This window comes from Colletotrichum gloeosporioides (genome assembly GCF_011800055.1).
Source record: "Colletotrichum gloeosporioides strain Lc1 chromosome Unknown consensus_103, whole genome shotgun sequence".
NCBI classification, from domain to species: Eukaryota; Fungi; Ascomycota; class Sordariomycetes; order Glomerellales; family Glomerellaceae; genus Colletotrichum; species Colletotrichum gloeosporioides.
Genome location: NW_025544748.1, coordinates 45,350 through 59,646, shown reverse-complemented (window position 1 = coordinate 59,646; position 14,297 = coordinate 45,350). Strand labels below are relative to the sequence as shown.

At 43.8% G+C, this 14,297-nt stretch overlaps 4 protein-coding genes across 4 annotated transcripts; 2 read left to right on the top strand and 2 right to left on the bottom strand.

The window, feature by feature from the left end:
- Positions 1–4,731: 4,731 nt before the first annotated feature.
- Positions 4,732–6,928, bottom strand: GCG54_00003857 (uncharacterized protein; the record flags this gene model as incomplete). The annotated part of the gene is made up of 3 exons (XM_045403918.1): positions 4,732–6,064; positions 6,386–6,623; positions 6,676–6,928. The coding sequence occupies 3 exons, from the start codon at positions 6,926–6,928 to the stop codon at positions 4,732–4,734; spliced, it is 1,824 nt and encodes a 607-aa protein (XP_045257118.1).
- An 809-nt stretch (positions 6,929–7,737) lies between these two features.
- GCG54_00003856 (uncharacterized protein) lies at positions 7,738–9,274 on the top strand (the record flags this gene model as incomplete). The annotated part of the gene is made up of 3 exons (XM_045403917.1): positions 7,738–7,799; positions 7,841–8,602; positions 8,665–9,274. 3 exons carry the CDS (start codon positions 7,738–7,740, stop codon positions 9,272–9,274), a joined length of 1,434 nt encoding a protein of 477 aa, XP_045257117.1.
- Positions 9,275–9,424: 150 nt separating this feature from the next.
- On the bottom strand, positions 9,425–10,374 carry GCG54_00003855 (uncharacterized protein; the record flags this gene model as incomplete). Its single annotated transcript, XM_045403916.1, has 3 exons — positions 9,425–9,959; positions 10,023–10,274; positions 10,349–10,374. The coding sequence occupies 3 exons, from the start codon at positions 10,372–10,374 to the stop codon at positions 9,425–9,427; spliced, it is 813 nt and encodes a 270-aa protein (XP_045257116.1).
- Positions 10,375–11,550: 1,176 nt separating this feature from the next.
- On the top strand, positions 11,551–14,062 carry GCG54_00003854 (uncharacterized protein; the record flags this gene model as incomplete). The annotated part of the gene is made up of 4 exons (XM_045403915.1): positions 11,551–11,902; positions 11,994–12,082; positions 12,145–12,344; positions 12,418–14,062. The coding sequence occupies 4 exons, from the start codon at positions 11,551–11,553 to the stop codon at positions 14,060–14,062; spliced, it is 2,286 nt and encodes a 761-aa protein (XP_045257115.1).
- Between the last annotated feature and the right edge of the window lie 235 nt (positions 14,063–14,297).

Here is a 14,297-nt window from a genome sequence, read left to right as displayed (position 1 = left end):
GTTCCTCTTATTTATATCTTATTAAAGCTAACTATAAAACCTCCTACCTTCTTAACCTTTATAAACCTTATATCTATTTAGACTATTATAACCTTTTATAGCTATATTATAACTAAGAAGAATAAATATAAAACTAATATTTAAACTATAAAGAAAGTATTAATACCCTCCTTAATAATTAATATCCTTCTATTATTATATATAGTTATATATTATAAAGTTAATAAGTATAGGTTTAAAGTCTTAATATATACTTATATTCCCCTCTTTAAATACTTTATAACTTAGCTATTTTTTATCCTAGTAATAAAATACTAGTTATATAAGAAGATAATTTAAGTAATCCTTAGGTAGTTTATTATAGATAAGTAATACCTTAATTAAATATAGAAAGTAATTCCTATTAATAATAAAAACCTTATATATATTACTTACTACCTTAATAAAGTATATATAGCTATATTTCTTAGTGAATTCTTATATAATACTATAATACTTATTAAGAAGAATATTTACTCTTTATTACTTACTTATTTTAATTCTATTAACCTACTAATACTTAATTAAGTTTTATCTAAAAAAGTTTAAGTTTATAAGTAAATTAAAGTATCTACTTTAATAACACCTAAAGTAAAGTAATAAGAGATTAAGTTAGTAAATAAATCTATACTAGAAGATAAGAAATAACTAAAGTAAGAAGTTTAGTCTAAGCTTTAGAATAAGGTTAAATTAGCTATTAAAGTTAAATAATAACTAACTATCTCTACTTAATCCTAAATAGATACTACTTAAAAGCTTTTAGTAAAAGTACTTACTAGAATACCTTTATAAATAACTATAAAAGAAGTCTTTTATAAATAGTTCTTTTTAGACTTCACTTATTCTAATTAATAAGATAATACTTTAATTAAACCTTACTTAGAAGAAATAATTAAAGTAAAGAGGGATTAAACTAAAAATAGTTCTAAATAAAAGTATAATAATATATAAAGAAATAAATAGAATAATATAAATAGAAAAACTAGAAATTAGAAAAAAATCCCTTTTATATAGAGATATAATATCTCAAACTTCCCTTTTTATTTTAATCCCCCCCCCTTTTATTAAATTTACTCTCTATCTCTTCTAATACTAAATTATTAATATTAATACTTTTTAATAATAAATACTCTTTAAGCTATTATATCCTACTACTTAATATATTAAGAAGTATAAGTTTAAATAAGTTTTAATAGAGGTAATATTATTATAACTTCTCTTATAAAAAGAGATACTACTTAAGTTAGGGAAACTTTATTATATTATCCCTTAAATACCTACTATTAAGAAGATTAAGTACTATATATAAGATATCCTAATAAAGTATAACTATACTTAGATATAAATAAGTATCTAAATTAATTTAGTTATAGCTTAAAGTATCTTATATAATCTATAAGTACTTAAAGTTAATTAGTTATAAGTAGTCTTATACTATTTAGAGATCTAATTAATAGAATAGATATTATAGTTAGCTATTAAGTATATAAGAATAATTATATTATTTATAAATATAATAAGAATTCTATATATATATAAAGTTAACAAAATCTTAGTAGATAAGTAGTATAAAGATAAATAATATTATAATATAATTAGTAATTAATCCTAAGTAAAATAAGCTATACCTTTATAATAAACTAAAATACTCTTAGATAATATTAATATAATCCTTAGAAATATAAGTAATAAATATATATACTTACTAAAAGATAGATAATACTTAATATAAGTGTTCCTACTAGCTCTTAATTTTAATATTATAAATACTTTTTCTAAAGATCTAATAGTTTTAAAATTTAATAGGAACTTCTTCCCTATTTTATATCTTCTTACGTAAAGATAATAAAAACTAATAAGTTCTAGTTATAATTATAGTCTTAATACTATAATTAGAACGAATAATTAAAGGTATATAGCTAAGTTTTAAAATAACCTTAAGATATTAAGCTATTATATTATGAGATATATATATTAAGATCTTAATATAAAACTATATAATAAATTAAGAGTAGGTATTAATACCTATATAAATCTTAAAGCTATATAGAAGTAATTTATTATATATATTAAGTAACTAAATAAAATTTAAACTAAGCATTATCTAACCTTTCTATCTATATTATATCTCTTATAAATAAGTAATAATATTATTAAGAAAGACTTTATAATATACTTTATAGAGGATATTATAACTAATAAGATAACCTTATTAGTATATAAATATATAGAGATATTCTTATCTATACCTTCACACTATATATACTTCTTAAATTAATAATTAGAAGAATATAATTATATAAGCCTTTATAGCTATAAGTTATTCTATATTTTAGTATTAATATATATTATTCTTTTAATATAAGTCTATAAAGCTAGTAGGAGTTATTATAAACCCCTCACTCTAAAGAGTATAAATAATACTTAAGTTAATAAGATATTATTAGAAAAAGAGCACTTAAATATAAGTAAGTAACTCTAAGGTAAGGATTATATAAGATTTATAATAAAAGTTCTATTTTTAAAGTTACTATTTAAAAGTTACTTTTAAGAGTTAAATATAATATATTAAGATTAGATATATAATAATTTTATTATATAACTAGTTATCTTATAACTTTATAAAGATTTCTAACTAGAATTAATCTAAATTAATTTGCTTTTAGAGTATTTTAAACTATTATATATAGATATATATATTTATAAATAATACTAAGAGGATTTATATAATACTATATTATAATATATAAGAATATAAAGCTATATTAATAACTACTCAGTCTAATATTAAGGCGTAAAGCTATATATAGGCTTATAGAGCTTAAGCCCTACCTATAAAGCTATATCTAGAAGTATATAACTTAGGTTAACCCTTTTTAATACTATATAAACTAAAAGCTACTTAAACGCCTTTATATATATATATATATAAATATATATAGCTAATTATAACTTAAGCTTAATCTTACCCTCCTCCTCTATAATAATTAGTAATAAACCCTTATATATAAGAGTAAATATATTTATATTAAAGTAAGTATACTTATTTATAAAGATAAAGAAGATTTTAGTAGTTAAATAGAGGTTTCTAATACTAAGTATCTCTATAATCTTATATATAATAGTATTATTACTTAGTTTAATATTAACTTTATCCTTAAACTCCTCTTAGTTCTAGTATAGCTACTTATAGGTACTTTTAAGCTTAGATAGAGCTATATATTTAGTTCTAGCCTTAACTAAAGTTATTTAGGGGGTATTAGTATTATTTATATCTATAGATATTAGTATATTATTAACTATAACTATATAGAAGTATATAGAATTTATAATAAGTTTTTATAGAGTAGTTTTTACTATTTAAAGCGTAATAGTAATTTATATAATAGTTATAATTTAGAAAGGTAATATAGCTTTTATATAGGCTATTTCCCTTATAATAAGTAATATATACTTTATCTCCCTCTAGAAGGTCTCTATATATAAAAGTAAAGACTTTATTACTAACTTAGTTATAAATAATATTAAAAATTAAAAAGGGGCTATTAATATATAAATAATTTCTAAAGTAAATAAAACGCTAAAGCTATATAAATATTAGTATAGGAACCCTAAAGATTATATTAGATTATATAGAGGTATATACTATTAGGTATATTTATAACTAACTACTTAGTTTTAAGCGAAGTAATATACTTAAAACCTAGAATATATATTAGTAAATCTATATATATATAAATAAATAGTAGTATATATACTCTCTAATAACTATTTAGTTATAACTAAGCTTATATAGTTATATATAGGATTATATAGTATCTTAGCTAGAACGTTCTTAAAGAGCTCTATCCTATTAATTATAATTAGGATTAAGAGGATAGGAATTATTATAAGTAGTTATATATACTACTATATAAAATATATTAGTATCTATATATTAATAATAATAGGAAATAAAATAAAATAAAAAAACGCTTTTATAAAGGGGGGTATATACTTATATATAGGGTAACTCTTAGAGAAAAAAAGAAAAAGAAGTTTTAAATTAGGGGGGCCTTAATATAAAAGGTATTTATAGGTAGGGATATAGTACTATAATTAGTAAATTTCTAACTAATCAGAGCAGTATAGAAGGGCTATAGTATATACCCTCACTTAATTATTCTATAGTATAGTGCGTATATATAGAAATTTTTGATTTGAGCCAGTCGTCCCTGCAGGCTGCCGTAACCCTCACTGGAGCCCCTGGCATTATTAATCTGCTCGGGTTTCCCATGAACGGCAAGTTCTTATCGCCCTCTTGGACCGATAAATACTCATTTCCGCGTTATTTCCACGGCTATCAACGAAAAGTAGCGTCACGATGCCTCTAGTGCATTGAGATAAGGGGCGTTCGGGCTTAGTCGGCACTATCTCTCGCGTGCCGAAGTGCCTGGCAGTTTTTTCAGTTCTCTTTGCCGTTGAAACCTCAGAGTCTGCGGGCGCACTATGAGGATAAAATGTTTGGCTGCAGTAAAGTCTCCGCCCGCTGCGGGCCGCTGCCGAGCACCAAACATCGGAGCCTAGGACCGGTGCTGCCGACATGCCGACTTGTTATGAAATTCAAGTTCCACTTCACCATTGCCTCGCATGTGGCTCAAATCTAATCCTGCCTTGACAATAGAGTCCATTCAGGTGAAGACAGAAGTGACGCTACACGAGTATTATCTCCTCTGGCTCGGTTTTGAAGAGATCCATCCCCCCTTTATGTGCAAAGAGGACAAAAGCTCCAACTCGCACGTAGTTTCCGAGCTCCTCCATGGGATGAATAACAAGACCCCAGCCAGGCCGTCTGTGCATTGGATCCGCGCAGTACTTGCACGTGTCGATGCTCTCATAGCTGCTGGCAAACGAGGTGTCGCCTAACTCCGCGTCACTCGGTACCCAGGTGTCGTAGTCCACATCATCACAGTCCGCAAGCCACTTCATTTTGCCCCACTGCGACGTTGGCGAGCAACAGCTGGATATCAAAAATAGTTGCATGCTCTCTGGTCCCTGCACTGACGTCTCGCTGACGCCCCAGTCCAGCATGCAGGTCCCAATGCCGCATGAGAACTTCCCGTAAGACGGCCGACAGTCACCGCTGGGCCCCAAAGCTTCCCTTTTGACATCCGAAGGAAACCGGCATATTTTGCCCCTCAGTCGAAGAAAGGCCCCGCTAAGAGGTCCGAAGGTGTTGCTGCCTTGAAGGTCTATGCGGTAGTCTATCAGGGCAAACTCGGGGCGGACGTGGCTGGGCTGCGTGACAACTTCGAAGAACGTCTTGTCTTTTTCATCAGCGGCAGATGTCGCCTCTTGAGCAGCGACAGACGTTGAGAATTGCCTGTCGGGCAGATTCTCGTAGCGTGCTGTTCTCGATGCCCAGCTCCATGAAGGAGCGATGTATGGATCTGCATGCTGCAAGCTGTGTACAAGTGAGGCTAGGTCGCCAGCTATCGGCCGTGAGATCTCCCAAACCAGCTGGTGGTGGAGATCATTTTTCCACAAACCTGCAAGATATGTGTCTCCTGTAATCGTCGCAAATCCCTGAGCAAGACCGGAAAGCCCTGGAAAAATGTCCTCTCTATATGTCCAGATCCTACTCTGGGCTTCATTCACTGAGGTCCATTGCCAGTATGCTTCTCGCACGCTCTCCGCTGAGAGGTTTGTCTCGGCAACACACTTTCCGAGAGCCTTATTCATCACAGATCTCAATGGACCATGCATTGCATCTGTGGCAATGTGCCCGTTCTCGGAGATTGTCTTGGTTCCACAGACAAAATGGCACATAGAAGGCCCAAACACGATCATGCGCGGTGAAAGAACCAGCTCTTGGAAGGTCCAGCCCCTATGATCCCACGAAGAGCGTTTAAGATCCACATATAGTGATGGGCCGGGACGAGGGGCCCCCATTGCATGCTCGTCAAGATCCGTAGAAGACAGAATGAGCCTGTAGGAACCCCTGATGTGCTTGCGGCGCGATGACTCGAAGTCGACGTCGAGACCTCTGGGCCGTGTTCCAAGATAGCCTTCGAGACAAGACTGCGAAGAAACAGGACAGATGGCCACAGAGCAAGAATAGTACACATGGCCCATCATCTGACTCTCTCGGTCCCAATCTTCCTTGTCTCCTTGGATGATACAAATAGCGTCAACCCAAAGGTACCGAATACCGAGGGCCCTGCAAACCTTGACTGTGTCCCGCACGACAGGACTCAAGGAGCTAAGCGGCATTCCTTGACAGTGGGTTTCAATCGTACTTTTCGTAGTTTTTACCTGCTTTAGAGCGTCTCTTTTTGGTCCCCAACAATAGCTCAGTGCTGCATACTCCAGATCATCGATTGTTCGCAAGTTGAAAGCGTCTTTAGTGAGGATGAGTCGTGGGACATCCATCTCCCTCTGACCGACGTCAATAAGCCTGGTTGGTAAGAATTGCGATGCTGGTTTGACGTGGTCGCATTCGTCATCGCAGCTCCGAAGCTCTGACTTGAGCCATTGCACAGTGTCCGGGTCCAAAGGCTCTGGGGCGCACTTCGTGTCCACCCTCAGCCATTGAAGCAGGTCATCTTTCACAGAATCGTTAGAAGCGGATTGTAACGGATAAGCTGAGTAACGTACTGTTGCTGGTCTCAATGTCAAAGTTCAGAACTGCAAGCTGGGTCGACCGTGTCCCTCCCTCGACCTTGTATGCCTCGCATCTCCAGCAAGCCAAGCCAGGATCTGTGACAGAGACGTCATTTGCATCTCCTTGTCCGCCCCATAGATATCCCCCGTTAACAAAGATTTCGCCTTTGTACCCTATGTTCCGCTGGAGAAGCCCGTCTCGAATGAAGCCACACATACGGCAGCCAGCCGTAGCAGATTCAGCCATTCTGGGCAAGTCGGGTAGTGTATCTTTCCAACTGCGAACAGGTTTCATAATGATTATCTTGCCTCCTTCTCGAGAATGTCGCAGGGTTGGCTCATTGTTCCAGTTCATGCCTTCGGAAAAGCCATCGGCGCTATCTTCGAAGACTATCACCGAGCACCCTTCACAAAAACTCACATTGCTTGGGCGATTGAGTTCTTGAGATTATTTTAGGCCCATTTCTTGTTGATGCGTGTTAAAAGAGTGGTGATCAGAATTGGGTTCAATACACCGCGAGTGAATTGAGAGATGGACGCACGTTCGTTAAGAAAGATCGCTGCGCATAAATACTTACAGTTAGGGCACTCTGATGCAGGTTGATGGGGAGTCGTGTTGGAGCAAATCAGGGAGAACGGTCCTTTTGTATCCGCGGAGGAACCCCGTGGTCCTATCTGCAGGCTAAGGGACGGAGGGTCCGCTTTAGCTAGCGAAACAGCCATGGATAACACGGAGGGAACTGAACGCAGTACAGTGTCAAATACTTTTTGATTTCGATGTTGTTTAAGTTGAAGAACAAGCCATCAAACCCGTCTCCCTTTTCGTGGGGTGAGATAAAATATTTACTTACTAGGTACCATCATTGCACATAATCCCTGGTATCGCAGTAACGGGTGCCAAGCTATGCAATACCTCGCCATTATTTAACCAGCTTGCTGCAGGCTGACTCTCTTCTCTGACCACCAATCTATTTGGCGTCAAGCACTAACACCTCATCATTTTTGGTGAAGTCTTTGCAATCACTACATGTTTTCAAGCCGCAAGCTCCTTTCGCGATGGCACAGACGACAAGATTGGATGTGGGTTCATTTGTGTCCTTGGGGAAGAAGGATCGAAAGTAATCACATCCCCTTCTCAATTACGGACGTCCATTCACAGATCTAATGCTGACCGCAATGATTTTAGACCTAGCGCTCCACGCCTAACCTGGAAACTTGAAGCCAGCCAGCGCCTTTCGCTCACCACCCCGTACCCGATCATGAGCACCATACACCGCGCCGCAGACGATGATGGCAAAGGCAGGCGTTGTATCTTCCACTGGTCCATGTACACCAACGCATTTACCGAGAACGGGTGCATTCTCGTGCGACACAAGGATAACGGCACCTTCGAAAAGGTACTCGTGGACAACAAGTCGGGTCTCGTAGCATTATCAGAGCAAACTATCGACAGCTTGATCGTATCCGGACAACATCAAGCTGACCTATTTGAACTCGGGCCCGGAGAGCAGACGAGCCCGACCAGACTGGATCTCCCTGAGCGATACTATCGCGTACTGAAGGCAGGCGAGACGTACTCGCTGGTCTTTCCAGGAGCTGAGATCGGTATGTGGGCCTGGGGCAGCATCCAAGACAATGTAGGACTTCAGATGAAGGCTGGGACGCTGCTCCCATCAGGACTCAGGTCGCGACCGCGTGCCAAAAAGGGTCAAGGTCAGCCCCAGCTGATCATGCCCGGGGGAGCACTCCTCGCCTTCACGGCAGTGGCAGAAGAGGTAGCCTGGCCTGAACGTGCGGCCAGAGAAGCCCAGGTGGGATTCGTGGCGGCGAACACGGAGGAGCAGAGGTGGCGAATGAGGCAGCAGGCAGCAGCTCGCCGCAAGGCGGAATCGACTGCGCCGCTGGCCCCCTCTGATCGAATGTGAGTATCCAGTATTATTTATGCAAGGTCTTTTTACACGAGCTAGGCGTCTAATGTTACAGCAGTCCCGGGGCGCCAATATTCTCGGCGTCCCTTCGGTGCCCGCCCACACTGCGAGGCCGTGGATACTTCGACGTCGAGATCGTGATCAAGTACGAAGGCATCGAGCGGAGTGGCGACCTGCCTGTAACATTCCATTGGTTATCTCTGGTGTCTGAGCAACAGCCTGGAGGATTTCAAATCTATCGCCGTCGGCGAGGTGATGCTAAAGGCGGTAGCAGTGCTGAGAGCGGTACCTGGGAATCCTGCGAGCTCGAAGAGACCAGCTTTGGTTTCATGATCGTCGACGAGCCGGATATTCCTGTTCGCGTTGGGCAGCACAAGCACTTCACGAGCTTACAGCCGGGGGAGACCTGGACAACGACCCAGACCCTGTCTGGAGACGACGTGGAGTTGCCTCGGGATATGGCCCCAGGTGACGTCTTTCGCTGCACTTTTGAGGAGGCCGCAGTTGATTGGTGGGACTGGGGAATCATGGAGGATCATGCAGAGACGGTGGTTAAGCTGCCGTGTTATGAAGCTGGAAATGTTACCGAGCCATCTGGTAATGGAGGTCGGCCGAAGCTGGTAGTTTCTAGCGCGAAGCCAGTCAAGTTCGCGATAATCGAGTAGTTACACGTCGTCAGATCTTGGGATTTGACCGCATTATCTGTGGAAATCTTTACCAACAGATTCTCTATCTGCCTAGGAATAAATATGTTCATTCGTTTTCGCGCCTCGCAATTTGGCCTAAATTGAGATATCCAGGCAGCCCCCGCGACTTCAGATCAAAGGCTCCCTTTCGCCGTTTGCGCCTTGAACCCACGCATGCCATCCATTGTGCTGCATGGCAATGTACAACAGATCCGCCTGAGCGATCACGAAGATAATGTAGTCGATGAACACAAACCCGACCATCTGAATCCAGGCGAGGAACGCCCTCCCGAAAATCGGAAAGGGCCAGACCAAGCGACCAGGCCACGCAACTCCTACGATGAAGAACACAACCGCCTGCGCCGCGAGGCCCACAACGCTGAGCGAACCGAGTCCTGAGCCTTCAGGGCGCGCACGAATTGCACGTGCTTCCGCGTATAGAGCAGCGATGCCAAAGATCGTGATGATCGGGTTCAGAAAGTAGGTGTGGAAGCCGAGGAACAGAGCGTCAAACCACCTGCGGCCTTCCCTAGATGATGGGCTGGCTGTGACAATGAGGAGGGGGACGAGAGAGATGAGTAGGTAGGTCGTGTAGATGGCAGAGACTTTGGCGGGCACGCCGCGAGGTTCATCGCTTGGATAAAACACAATGCATGAAACGAGGCTGTGGTGTCCAAGTTCTTTGTTAGCAACGTGATGATTGTGCAGCGTCGAGGGATATGCGTACATCAGCGCCCATAGAGCCCAAACGATGGCAAACTGGGCGAGGTTCAACCAGTCGCCGCGGGATGCGGGCTGGTGCACGAAAACATCGCTGTCTTCGACGCCCGTCAAAAGGGTAAGGTCGATCGTGAGTAGCTCAGTCGCCACTAAGAGGTTGAAGAGGACGTAGTAGAGGCTGACTCCTGAGCTGTCACGACGCAACCACAACCGTTGGAGCTGAGGCAGGAACGATGCGAAGGTGAGGAGCAGGAATACACTAAAACGCGAAGTTCGCTAAGTCAGGGTCGCCAACTTGTGCCCAGTAACATGGGGTTTGGAGAAGTAACGCACATTCTGAGCCAGTTCGGGACTGCCATATTGATTATAGATGGGCTGGATATGTCTTGGTTCGGAAGGTAATGCAACGGAAAAGGACCGGACGTGTGCGATTATGGGGGGTCCAAGATCGTGTTATCCAGAGATTGCTGCTGAGAGCGGGTGAGGGTTTATGTTGGACTCCCGCTGCGCCGTTTGCTCCCTCCGCTCACCCCATCTCCTCCTTTGTTTCAAATTGATGCCAGACTTACCCGGCACCTGCGTAGGCCGCCCCGCGCCTCCCGTCCGCATGTACAGCCCGAATCCTTCGGCGAGGCGGGATGGCTATGCGCCGCATTTTTTCAGGAACGAAACCCGGCTCCGACCAATACAACCCGCGTTTGGATGGAGCTTGTTCTGCCGATCGTCGTGCGATGCATATTCTAGTGCTGACTGGCTGAAAGAATGCCTGGAAGAAGCGGCCTTGGCTCCCGGCCCGCCCTCGGCCAATACAACCCCACGATTACTCCCCCACAGTAGTCGCCCGGAGGTTGTGAACATTTTCGGTATTGTCTCGCCACAAAATATCATGATGTTTTGGTCAACGTGAGGATTGACAGGGCTGAGAAGAGAGTTGCCAATGCCCGAATACAACTCTCAAGCCAGGCAACCCATGTTGGCCTTGTCTTGGCCAAGAGCCTTGGATCCCGTCACGCCCCCAACATCTAATTATTCTCACTTGGTTATGCAAGTTAGATTAAAAATTGCTGAGTTACGTCCTACTTATTTCCATACCTCCTGGTCTTGTTAGGATCTGCGGCAACTCCCTCAGCCCACTCCTGCGTCGAGATGTCAGCTTCTTGAGGTGCCATGTGCAGCAAGTTGAGAATTGAGTTGAGGAATGTTGCGTATTGACCTAGTTGGGTATAGCATGGCTAGCTGCAGTTGGGGTCTACGGCGTTTCGTCAGTTTACTGCGGCATCGGGATGTCAGCTTCGTGAAGGCTCGTGAAGTGGATGTCAGTTAGGCAGAGAGAGAGGAAAGGAGGGAACTGTACAGGAGTTTCTGAAGGATTGACTGATCCAATTGCGATCTAGAAGCGTATATAAGTCTCTCTTAATGCCCAGATAATTCTCTTTCCAAGTCACAGATCCAAGGGAAGAGGCCAGCAGCAACTGGTCATCCCATCTCTCGTTCAGTTTCCCACAATCGTTCAGTGTCTGAAAAGTCTCTTCAGAATGAATCTCTTGTCACTCTTTCCCGCACTCTTTGTGCTGGTCGCCTCCCATGTTGCCGTTCACGCATCACCAGTCGATGCCGGCAACAAGGGCAGCGGCTCGCATCAGCTTCTTGCACGAGCGGACCCTCCCGTCATGGTGCCCGTCAACTTTGCCACGGGCCAAGGTGAGTGTAGTGATGAGAGAAAGACTATCATCCGCACCGAGATGTCGTGGGCGTATGCGATGGCCCTCGAAGCATACAGCGACCCGCAGTTCGGCGACTACTACAACCACTTCTTCTCCAAGAGTCTTCGCGACCAGGACGACTTTGGTGACAAGGTCAAGGAGCGCTATCGTCGCATGGCAGACAGTGAGTAGACTATCCGTATCTGATGAGAGTCAACCGATGTTGGCTTGTGGCGGTCTGTGCAGGTACTGACGTGGGCATGTTCACCTTATAGTCCTCAGTGGTAGATCGCCAGAGTTTACCGTCACGGTAACCTGCGACGAAACCAAAGAAGGGTGCTGGAAGAAAGGCTGGTGGGCTTCCGTGGGTACTCCCTTACGACGAATAGTTTGGACTGATTTACTGATGCAAATGGGGCTCGCCAGATGAACGACAACTTGCAGGTGATGAACGTTTGCGACGAGTTCTTCAAAGACAACGGCGGTTTCCTGAGCGATTCGACATCAACGACGCTGGACGCCTGCGATAACGATGTCATGGATCTTCGCTATGCGCAGCGGGCCAAGTCTGGCATCTTACTCCACGAGATGACCCATACATCTTACGGCGTGAATAAAGAATCAGGGTATGTAGCTCCCCTCTCCAAAACGCCTGTCACCATTCCCGTGGGACCTTGCTGACGGTTACACTGTGAACAGAACTCTCGACGTGGCCTACGGCTACAACGGCTGCACTGCCCTCGCAGAGGGAACCTTCGACAGGTCCTGCGTCTCATACAAGGCAAAGCCCAAGAAATCAGGAACCCTGCCCACCCCTGACAAGATCATCTGCCAAACCACCAACTCAGACGGCGTAATTGTCGAGGGTTTATGCCCCGCGGACTACAGCGAGAACAATGCCGACACGTACTCGTTCGTCGCCGCCGGCATCTTCTTCAGCAAGCGCTGCAACAAGGTGATCCCCTACCCCGCCACCACGGGCCCGCCAACCAGCGGAGGCGGCACGAAGAGACAGGTCATCNACCCCGCCACCACGGGCCCGCCAACCAGCGGAGGCGGCACGAAGAGACAGGTCATCACCTCGTGCCCCATGGCCGACTACGTCGTATGGGACGGTGACGACGAGAGCGCGAGAACACGTGTGGCCGGCTACGCGCACTTTGGCGACTCGTACGCCAGCGGCATGGGCACGGGGACGACCTCGGGCGACGCGTGCCGTGTCGGATCTAACAACTATGGCGACCTCATCTACAAGTGGCTCAACGACGATTCAATCGCGTGGGAGGGCCCCAAGTCTTGCTCCGGCGACACCACGGTCGAGTTGATGCAGAAGCTCGACGCTTGGAGTACGGCCGCGGACACCAACGTCGTCACTCTCACCATCGGCGGTAACGACCTCGGCTTCTCGGACCTGGTATGGTACTGCATCATCACCCCGAACACGGCTAGACTGGGATCGACGAACCGCAAGAACTGCGAGGAGGCCCAGGAGAAGGCCTTCGCCATGATCCAGGATGAGGGCGACGACGGCTTCAAGGCGAAGCTGAAGGCCGCTTATACGAAGGTCCTGCAGAAGGGCCATGACGCTGGCACCGACATCATGCTATACGTCGCCGGCTACCCGGTCTTCTTCAACACATTGACAGAGGACTGCAAGGACTCCTCGTTCCACTACTGGTGGGGCGGATACAAGCCTTCCTCCGACTGGCCCCTCAACCGCATCGTGTACCTCACCCAGAAGCTGCGCAGCGAAATGTTCGAGCTCGTCTACCGGACGAACATCGCCATCAGCGAGGCGGTCGACGAGGCCAACGAGGAGTGGGGTGAGACCGCGGTGCGCTTCATCAACATCGCCAACTCGTTCGACCCGAGGGACGGGACCGACCACAGCTGGTGCTCCAGCGACGACGTCCACGAGCCGGACGAGAACCGGGAGGATACCTGGTTCTTCCTCAGCGGCTGGAAGGACTTCGATGCGGAATCCGCAGCGGCGGTCCGATCCCGAGCCCAGGACGAGGCCGAGGCGAAGGCCCTCATCCAGGCGGGCAACGCCACTCTGCCGGATGCCAAGGAGTGCGAAGGCGTGACGGGATCGTCTGGAGGCGATCCGTGGAAGTTGTGGCAGTGCCGCATGGCCGAAGCCGTCGCTGAGGACCCCAGCGGCCCGGCGGCCGCGAGGTTCAATGCTACGAATCGTGCTCTCGGCGGTGGCAACATGACCATCCAGGACATTGACTGGTGGGTTCCCACGCGCCAGATCAAAACGTTCCACCCGAGGACGCGCGGCATGATTGCGTACCGGGATGCCATCATCCACGAGATGCAGCTCTACGGGCAGATCTGAGGACGCGGGAAGCATGTTTCTTTTTTTTCTAAACTCTCCTTAAAATTTCCCTTTTTCGAATCTCTCTGTCTGTCCTTTCTGGTGCCTGTTTCTCTTCTGAACATTCTGGGAAAAGCATATTCTGTAGATACTGCTAGACCATATTTACGTTAAACAAGACTTCTTATTTCTTTGTGGAAGACCTCGTCTTGACGGTTATCACTCAGCGGGGGAGAAGTAAATTCTTTACGTATAA